Source organism: Jatropha curcas, unplaced genomic scaffold (assembly GCF_041381405.1).
Source record: "Jatropha curcas cultivar XTBG-Jc1 unplaced genomic scaffold, XTBG_Jcur_1.0 HiC_scaffold_286_pilon, whole genome shotgun sequence".
Taxonomy (NCBI): Eukaryota; Viridiplantae; Streptophyta; class Magnoliopsida; order Malpighiales; family Euphorbiaceae; genus Jatropha; species Jatropha curcas.
This window is the reverse complement of record NW_028322446.1, coordinates 20,990-31,412: the sequence shown is the minus strand read 5'-3', so window position 1 is coordinate 31,412 and position 10,423 is coordinate 20,990. Positions and strand designations below refer to the sequence as shown.

Here is a 10,423-nt window from a genome sequence, read left to right as displayed (position 1 = left end):
CTGGTCTCTGGGTTGCAAGATTGATAGTGTCTTCAATGAACAGTTGGAACTCAGCAATGACATTGGCTTCATCATCACTGCTTTCTTCTTTCTTTGCTTTGCCTTTGATCTTCTCCTGATCACTTTTGAACTTCCGGCAATACCTTTTAATGTGCCCCTTCTTCCCACAATGATGGCACACAATATTGGCAAATTTGTTTGATTTACCCCTGCTCTTATCTCTTGTATTTGAACTTCTAGATTGGCTCCTCCCTCTGGGCTGGTTATTTCTTTTAGCATCTGCTAAAAAAATGTCTGACTGAGATGAAGAAGGATTCTGTGCTTTACGTCTCATTTCTTCATTCAAACAGCATTTTTAACAAATTCCCAGCTAACTCCACTATGTGGTGTAGAGTTTGTATTGATATCTTCAAAGTCTCCCAAGACTCTGGTAAGGAGGCAAGCACCATAAGGCCGAGGATTTTATCATCAAATTTTATGCCCATATTTGACAGCTGGTGAATAGTCCTGCATTTCACTCAAGTGATCTGCTACAGAAGTACCTTCTTGGTATTTGAAATTCATCAGCTTCGTCAAATAAAATAATTGGTTGTTGCCGGATTTTGAGGCATATAGCTGTTCAAGCTTGTCCCATAATGTTCTGGCGTGAGTCTCGTTACAAATGTGGTTGTATACATTATCATCGACAAATTGTCGAATATAACCACAAACTTGTTCATGCTCGAAAGCCCATTCTTCATCAGTCTTGTCTTCCGGTTTGCTTGAACCAAACACGGGCAAATGCATTTGGTTACCATAAGGAGATCTCTCATTTTATTTCTCCATATATGGTAATTTGCGCCATTTAGACTGATCATTTTGCTCGTTCTAGCTTCCATGACTTTTGAGTGAATAGTAACCGTATATGTGAATAGTATAGTACAGATAATAGTAACTGTACACGTAAATAGTATATATGTAAATAGTACCTGTATGCATGAATAGTACTATACGTGAATAGTGCTGGGCTTAACAGTGACACTCAGCAACAGTAACGCCAATAGTAATTATTCACATCAACCACGAGTTACTATTTTACTATTCACCACTAAGTCGATTCTGCAACGTTTTTCGAGCGGACTGCACCAACGGACTCGTCGTAATTTTCTCGTCTTCGTGGTATATTTATTTTCAAAATATATCCACGGATCCGGTACCGCTATCAGTCTGGTTGGACCTGTTGAAACCTTCGGCTCTGATACCACTTGTTAGGATGTCGGCAATAAAGTTACGAGAATAATTACGCACGGAAAAATAAAAAATTGGGACACACAGAAATTTACGTGGTTCACCCTCAACTGTTTAGGGCTACGTCCACGGGACCAACTCCGAATATTTCTTCTACTATGAAAAATAGTAGACTTACAAAGAGAGTAATACAAAATAGTGGCACTCACAAGTGTTTCCCAAAAAAACACCCTAATAATCTTCTCTATTTTCTAAACCCTTAGTTTTAAGAACCCTCTTAAACAAAAAACTCTCTACCGTTCTCTCAGTTGGTATGTTTGAAATGAGGAAAATCCTCTCCTATTTACACTACAAAAAAATGGCATTTTGCGACCGATTGCTCGGTCGCAAAATGCCAAAAAATCGGTCGCTAAATCAATTAGAGACCGATTTGCGACCGATATTTGTCGGTCGCAAAAATGCTGGTCGCAAAATATTTTGCGACCGATTTTTTTCTCCGGTCGCAAATTAGCGACCGATAAATCGGTTGCAAATTAGTCACAGAAAATTCTGTCGCAAGTCAGTCGCAAATCGGTCGCAAATTGTAAATTTAAAATTTTTATTTTCGGTCGCTAATCGGTCGCAAATCGGTCGCAAAATTGAAAAATTAAAAAAAAATAAATATTATTATAAAACCATAATATTATTATAATTTATATTACAATTAAAACTAATTTAAATTGTTGATGAATTTTTTTAAAAAATGTAAATATGCTTATATATTCATTGCATCATACAACAATACATCCAAAAACAAATGCTAATATGTCAATAACAAAATGCAAATTTAAAAAGTTAACATGTACAAATAATATTTGCAATCCAAGTTGAAATAAAAGAAATTAATATAAACATTATTATTAATTGTAGTTGTAAAATTGTATCAAAATTGATACAACTTGAGATATTGCAATGATCGGTCATAAAATCCACAATGGTATATATATAAGAATGTTGTAATCTCTTAATTCTTTTGGGTCAGATTCAAGGATTATTAGACGTTCACATGCTGTAACAACAGAACCGATCTCCTTGTCAAATCAGTAAAACAAATTTCCCAAACAATAAAAACCTTAGATTACTGAATCTAAATATGCATAGAGCAAGAAAATAGATTCCGAGAAACCAGAAAGGTTACCAATCAATGCAACCTTTTAAGTATTTTCTCATTTATTACCATTCACTAGCATTTCCTCTCATTCATTCACTAGTATATTCTATTTGCCAACCAACAAACAAGAACTATCCAAGTCATTATTGCAATGAAAAAAGTACATTTTGGTTTCTCATGCGTGTGCAGAGACAACGATAGCATCATTAGGCTAAGACGTCTCAAATCACTAAAATCTAGTTAATCTAACTGTGCAGACCATTAAAATAGGAAACAGAAAATATAAATGTAACTTCATTTTATAATATACCAGCTAAAGCATGCCTCATGTCCCCAAAACGCACACTAGTCCAAACACCACGGTCTAGCCTATGTTGGGCAGCCTTTGCTGATGCAAGTTGAAATCCACTGCAATAGGAAGAAAAGGTTGAAATGAACATGTGATTGGGATAAAAACATTAATAAAAGAAATTAATATAAACAGCTGAATCACAAAAAACTATGTATAAAAACCAAACTAGTAATCCAGTAGCTCGAATAGCCAAATACTTATCTTGGATTTGATTATAAAGAAACAAATAAGCTGAAGCATATATTACCCTCCTTATGTAAAGGTAATGCATTTGGACTCCATAATTCTAAATATATAGATATGTATTTCTCTTTAAATGCTTTCTTGTTTCCTTTAGGGTAAAGAGAAAGTCTCCAGCATCAAAACATGTAGGTGAAAAACAACAGCAATTAAAAATTAAATACTCAATTTATCTCCAAAACTGTGAGATTAGAAGTTTGAATTGCAGTTTGAGACCCAATCGCCAAAAAGCAATAAATAAATAAATGAATGCCGCAATTAATCATAAATAAATAAAAAAATTTGAAAAACTAAAAATTGAAAGGAATGGAACTAAAATTAGAACCCACCATATGTATCCACCAACTTCAAAAACACTTGGTTGATAGTTTTCTACATTTGCATTAGCAGAAAATGCTGGCAAATAGAACCCACAATAATAGTAATAATAATAATAATAATAACAGTAACAATATTATATTTAATAATAATAATAATAACAGTACCTAATTTCTAATCGCAAATACACACAAAACTTACCAAAAATTATTATAATAAAAACACATAAAATCGCAAAAAAAAAAAAATCGAAAAAAAAAATCGCAAAACTTACCTCAACTTGTGTCCAAATAGCAATGGAGTGACCGGAGTTGCAATGGAGCGGAGATGGCGACGTCAGGCGGGCTGGAGCGGCGTCAGGAAGGACTGGAGCGGCGTTGCGAATGGAGGAGAGGAGAGGAGGAGGAGGAGAAGAAAGAAGAAGAAAGAAGAAGGAGGGCGTCTGGTGTTTAAAGCAGCCCTAATATTTGCGACCAACTTGTCGGTCGCAAATTTCATTAATATCAGTCGCAATTTTTAACTCTGCGACGTCGTTTTACTTCGCAATAAAATTGCAACCGATTTGCGACTAATACTGTCGGTCGCAAATAATCGGTCACAAATCAGTCGCAAATCGGTCGCAGAACTTATTCCTAATTTTGAAGCGCGCAATTTTGCGACGGAATAAAACGTAGTCGCAAATCGGTCGCAAAATCGGTTGCAAATCCGTAGTACATTAGTCGCAAACTGAAAAACAAACTCGCGGGAATTTTTAGCGCTACAATTAGCGACTGTTTGTCCATAGGTCGCAAATCGGTCGCAAAATTGCGACTGATTTGAGTCGATCGCAAAAATCGGTCGCAAATCGGCGATTTTTTTGTAGTGTTATAGGAGAGGAAGACGCGTATAAATCGCGTTTTCTACTTTTTTTTATTTATTTAAGCATGTGAGTCTTACTCGAGTAGGCACCGACACCACCAACCAAAGAATTTGTGGGTAAGCTTGTGAGTCCTACTTGAGTAGATACAAACACTACCAACAAAGAATTTGTGGGTCCCACTTGAGTGGGCACGCCACAGCACATTGTCTGATTGATTCATGGAAAAAATAATTTGCAATGAATAGCATAGATGAATTAAGATCACCAGAACAAAAATGATACAATAGGGTCCTACAATATCCAAGCCAGCTTCCATTTGCAAATACTTTAGATTTTTCCGCCAGTGCATCTAAAGCAGTTGAACCTTCTTGGTATTCACGTGCTAATTCGGGATAGCGGTTCAATACATCAATTGCAATGTCTGTCACGAAGAATAATTTTGGCATTAATGTTAGTTACGTAAACCATATTTGAAATAAAGCATAGTAAAACCCGGTTGGATAACAATTTTTAAACTAACTTTTAGCGATTTCATCAACTCAAAACCATATATCTCTATAAATTGTAATATTTAGTAACGTAGCTTTCGGGTAACTTTTTATGAAACATCAAACACTCTAACTTTTTGTGTTTCACAAAGTTTTTTTTTTTTGATAATGTATCCGCTGATTTTTCTTCCGAATTCAATTAATTAAACAGTGAATGTCATTTTCATCATTTTAAGTTAACCAGCTAAATAAGCAATTATTTCTATCAAATATTTCTAATTTACACTCCCTCCATTAACAGCTACCTACTAAAATAACTAATATTACACAGCTATCAGACCATGAATACAAGAAATTGCACAAACCGTAAAAATCAGCAATTATCAGGTAACGGAGAAGTTTGACACCACTTTCACCAGCAAAAGGACTTGGATCCTCATTCTTCGTCCCTGATAGAAGAAAACTGACAGTTTCCTTATGGCCATATTGAGCAGCTCCACAGAGTGGCACCTGGTTCTCATCGTTTGTTGCTTGAGTTAATTTTGGATTCTTTTCCACCAGAAGCATAGCAACTTCTTTGTTGCCACAAGTAGCAGCATGGTGAAGGTACGTGCTACCATTATAATTCTTTATTTATAGTGCATCAGCTGGCAATTTTTCGATTAGAGACTGTATCAATGCAATAGAGTGGCCAGCTCCTATTGCCACATGGAGAACAGTGTCTTGCATGTCTGAGATGAAAGCAGTCAGCGCTCTAGAATCCTTTTCAATTATTCCTTTCGCAGTAATCAGTTGGCCTTGTACTATTGCATCATACAGTGGCAAATAGCGGTCATAATCATTCGTTTCTTCCATTATCTTGCTCCTTTGTCAATCCCAAAAAATGAAAGAAGATGAACAACAAGAATTTCTAATTTTAGGTTATTAAAATGGAACAAGCCGCACAGATGGAAGCAGGGTAGTGTTGTGTCGACCCACACACATTTAAAAAGAAAGTTGAAAGTCACGTCAAATTATTTAAAAAGAAAGTTAGAGTCACAGTTAGAAGTCACATCAAATTTGAAAGAACGAAAAAAGAAGTCAAAAATAGAAGGCGATGGAGTTGGCATGGCCTGAACCCGGTTCCGGTTCATGTAACCGTTGGATCGAAATGTTTAAAATTTTGAGTCGAAATCGATCATTGAACTTTTGATTTCGGTCCGATTTTGATTTCGGCACGGTTCCGATGAACTGACTGTTCGAATTACGGTCCGATTCGGTTCTGATATTACTCAAATTTTTAAAAAATTAATAAAATTTTGATTCCGAATTCATAAATAAATAATAATTTTAAAATTTTAAAATAAATTATTATAAAATTTTAAAAGAAAATCTTCTATTAACTAACTTAGAACTATTATTATATTAAATTTATAAATTTTTCTAATTCACTAATATAGAAAACTATAAATGGAATATAAAATTAATGGAATGAGTTGGAAATTATTATTTTCAAATACTAAGAAAATTATTAAAAAAATCAAATGAAGTAAATTTATGAATGGAAAAATTGAGATTAGAGAATAATTTGGAATTGGAAGTAAGAAAATAAAAAATAAACAATAGATAATTCCAATATTAAGGTAAATAAAGCAATAGAAAAAATAACGAACTATGGAAATTTGAGAGAATTTTGATTGAGAATAAGAGAAAAGTTAGCATATAATTGATTGTGAAATAAAAAATCATCAACTCATCATATTATACATGTTTCTCATTTATTATTTTCCCAAATTGTCCTTTATAATAGAAAAATAACAGCTATATTTTTAGATAACTTATTAAATTACAGTAAAAAAATAAATAAATGATTAAAAAATTAGAAATTTTATAAAGCAATGATAATATATATAACCTTCCATACAAAATCTAGAACAACCAAGTTAAAAACATTATTAAAATTACAAATTTGAATTAATCTTACCATAAGTGTCTTCAATCTCGTTCTATCTGTACTTCTATCCACGAACTTGAAGATACTCGAAATTTTGGTTGCAGAGTAAAAAATAATAATAAATTAAGTTGTAGTCAATTTCCTATATATAGTTTGGGACTTTTATTCCTAGACAATTTGGAATTTCGTTACCGATATGGATTTGGATTAAAAACAATTGGCTTTCTCATTTTTTTTCTTTAATTATTTTATTTTATTACAATATAATGATTATAGACTAAAAAAAATGGATAATATGATTTATTTAATTTTAATTAAATATTTAAATATAATTAACTAGGAAATATATATGAAATTAAGATTTGAGATAAAACTAAAAGAAACACAAAGCTCCTACTTCAAGTAAGCAATTGTATTTGTATTTGTATTTGTACAAAATAAATACAACAAATTAATATTAATATCATATTAAAGCCTTAAACCTACGTTGTGATATTTTATAATTTTATTACCATTCTAAAAATGATAATTTATTTTTGTATTTTAATTTGAATTTTTTCTGGAGTGACATCAGGGATGATAATACATAGACAATGCCAAAGAAGGTAAAAGTCTAAACGTCAAAATTGAATTTAAAGAGCAAAATTAATACACCAACCAATCAGCAAAAAGAAAGTGTGAGGTCTTGTTGAACATTGTTTGTTTGGCCGTCATAGTTGGTCAAGATTTCCATTTTTTTTTTATCTTATATAATTTAATGTCAACATTACAAGTATTTGTATGAACAAGCTGTATTATTCGATACGTATACCATCTCTACCTAAACCATCATATCTTTGCTTTATTGTTAAAATTAGTTATTTTAGTAGCATTTGGTTGTTAGTTGTTTGTTAATTGTTTGAGTATTTTTTTATAAAACGGTAAAAGTTAAATATTACATGAATTAACTTTTTATAAAACGTTGTCTTAACCTATAAAAATCAGTTCAAATGCTAGCGTTTTGACTAAAAGTTATTTAAAAAGCTGTTAGTTGAACACACGAGTAGCCTTAACCAAAGCTATCAGCTTTTGGTTATTATAGAGAGGCAAATTTATTTCCATATCATCCCCACTTACAAATCTTGTTCTTATTACAAGTCTTTGAATGAAAAATCGCTACAATTGAATAAAAAATCTATGGCTAAAAGACCACTTCTTCGCTTTGTTTGCCAAAAATGCTAGGCCCAAATGTTGAATAGACAATTTCACCCAACAGAGGAAACCGCATAGGTACAAATAAGTTGGTAATACAAATTACAGCTGCAATTAGAGCTGCAATCCACTGGACTTTATGAGACAATTCCAAGAGAAAAGCATCACCGAAGACACCTAACATGAAACCTATTGAGAAACATAAGGTTATAAGACCAGCGATCAATCTCATAGGCAAGGCTTTAAAAAAATCTTCTTCTGCATATCGGGAGATCATTCCAAGAAATATTAGCAGTGAAGTAATTGAACAGAAAAGGGCTAAGACCTGAAAAGCGTAACTCATAAAAGATTTTTGGCTTAAGTAAATGGGAATCCCTTTATCACTGTTGCCACCTGGAACAGTAAAAGCTGCTGCAAAAACTACAGTAAGAACAAGTGCAGCAACAGTTGCACATGATGTTGCTGTTCCCTTCATCCATTTCTCGCCTCTCTCAACCAGATCCTTGTGCTTCGTGAACACCTCTCTTGGAGTTTTATCTTCTTTATTTTTCTCTTCTTTGTATGATGGCTGGACAACGTTTCTCCACTTCCTGTGCAAAATTTTACAAACTGATTTATGGAAAATAAACTAGGAAATTAAGATTGTCTGTTCTGAGTTTATATTTACATATAACCTTAAACCATTGCAGTTCTCTTTGCATTTGAAAAGCAGCACCAGAAATTCTGGTTGAAGGCTGCAACTCCCCCGCTAAATGCAACATGTTGTTTGTCTGATTTATCGTGCAATGCTGTAAGAAAAATGCTTATGCGTACCCATTTGATATAACAGATTAAAGATTCTTTCTTGGCGGTATTGAACGGCAAGATGAAGAGATTGTAAGCCCATCGTCTTTATTGCTAAGCCAAAGTACTTGAGGGTAGGCTTTAATAACCTCTATAACAAATTCTTGATTACCCGATCTAGCAGCTCTCCGAGATGCCGGTCCTAATATTTTATCAGCTTGTTTTACACCTGCTTTTCTAACTTCAGAAATCAAGAGTTTCAGTAGTTCCTTGGCTTGCTTATTCATCAATACAGTATTTTGTAGCGGTGTAGAAATTGAAATTGCTTCAGTTCTTTATTGTTTTCTCTTATTCTCCCTTTTTGATTCTCAATATCTCTCTCTCCAGGAACAGTTTCTCTATTCGCATAAAAACCTACAAAGTCTGCAATAAAAAGGAACATTGTCTGTTTGATTCACGGAAAATAAATAATTTGCAATGAATAGCATAGATGAATTAAGATCACCAGGACAAAAAGATACAATAGGGTCCCACAATATCCAAGCCGGCTTCCATTTGCAAATACTTTAGATTTTTCCGTCAATGCATCTAAAGCAGTTTGAACCTCCTTGGTCTTCACGTGCTAATGCAGGATAGCGGTTCAATACATCAATTGCAATGTCTGCCATGAAGCATAATTTTGGCATTAATGTTAGGTGCATAAACCATATTTGAAAGAAAGCATAGTAAAACATGGTTGGGTAACAATTTTGAACGAGCTTTCAGTGTTTTGATCAACTCAAAACTATGTCTCTATTAATTGTAATATTCAGTGACGTAGCTTTCGGCTAACTTTTTCTGAAATATTAAATACTCTAAGTTAAAGTGTTTCACAAAGATTTTTTTTTTTTGAAAATGTACCGGCTGTTTTTTCTCCAGAATTCAATTAATCAAACAATTAATGTCATTTTAAGTTAACCAGCTAAATAAATAATTATTTCTATCAAATACTTCTAATTTAAACCCCTATATTAACAGCTATATGTTAATACTACTAAAATTAATATTATCCAACCATCAGACAATGAATACAAGAAATTGCACAAACCGTAAAAATCAGCAATTATCAGGTAACGGACAAGTTCGACACCACTTTCACCAGCGAAAGGACTTGGATGCTCATCCTTCGTCACTGATAGAAGAAAATTGACAGTTTCTTTATGGCCATATTGAGCAGCTTCACAGAGTGGCACATAGTTATTAAAATTTCTTGCTTGAGTTAATTTTGGATTCTTTTCCACCAGAAGCATAGCAACTTCTTTGTTGCCAGAAATAGCAGCATAGTGAAGGTACGTGCTACCGTTCTGATTCTTTATTTCTAGTGCATCAGCTGGCAATTTTTCTATTAGATACTGTATAAATGCAATAGAGTGGCCAGCTCCTATTGCCACATGGAGAACAGTGTCTTGCATGTCTGAGATGAAAGCAGTCAGCGCTCTAGAATCCTTTTCAATAATTGCTTTCGCAGTACTCACTTGGCCTTGTACTATTGCATCATGCAGTGGCAAATAGCGGTCATAATCATTCGTTTCGTCCATTATCTTGCTCCTTTGTCAATCCCAAAAAATGAAAGAAGATGAACAACAAGAATTTGTAATTTTAGGTTATTATAAAATGGATCGAGCCGCAAAGATGGAAGCAGGGTAGGTTCTTATCATATTATAAAATAGATCAAGCTTAACTTATTCAAGTCTTATATTTTGAATAAAAACATTATCCCGAATCAATGCGGAATAACATAGGTTGTAATCACAATCAAATTAGAAGTAAAAGAGTGTTGTTTTAAAGAGAGATTTGGAATCTTCATTTGTATTAATTCTTTGAGTAAAATTGGAGGAAATTC

At 33.3% G+C, this 10,423-nt stretch overlaps 1 protein-coding gene and 1 pseudogene across 1 annotated transcript; both read right to left on the bottom strand.

Annotated features, from left to right (window-relative positions):
• Positions 1–4,200: 4,200 nt before the first annotated feature.
• Positions 4,201–5,489, bottom strand: LOC149491878 (uncharacterized). Its single transcript, XM_089716988.1, has 4 exons — positions 5,305–5,489; positions 5,000–5,247; positions 4,473–4,567; positions 4,201–4,353 (listed from the first exon to the last, which is right to left on the bottom strand). The coding sequence occupies exons 1-4, from the start codon at positions 5,487–5,489 to the stop codon at positions 4,201–4,203; spliced, it is 681 nt and encodes a 226-aa protein (XP_089573114.1).
• A 2,121-nt stretch (positions 5,490–7,610) lies between these two features.
• Positions 7,611–10,228, bottom strand: LOC149491877 (uncharacterized; annotated as a pseudogene).
• Positions 10,229–10,423: the final 195 nt, after the last annotated feature.

Bases quoted from the DNA above. Each gene is read 5' to 3' on its own strand.
- LOC149491878 (XM_089716988.1), bottom strand. From the start codon at position 5,489: ATGGAAGAAACGAATGATTATGACCGCTATTTGCCACTGTATGATGCA. The intron at 5,248-5,304 runs GTCTCTAATCGA...TTATAATGGTAG, and splicing joins CACTCTATTGCATTGATACA to CACGTACCTTCACCATGCTG. The intron at 4,568-4,999 runs GTTTGTGCAATT...TCTTCGTGACAG, and splicing joins GATAATTGCTGATTTTTACG to ACATTGCAATTGATGTATTG.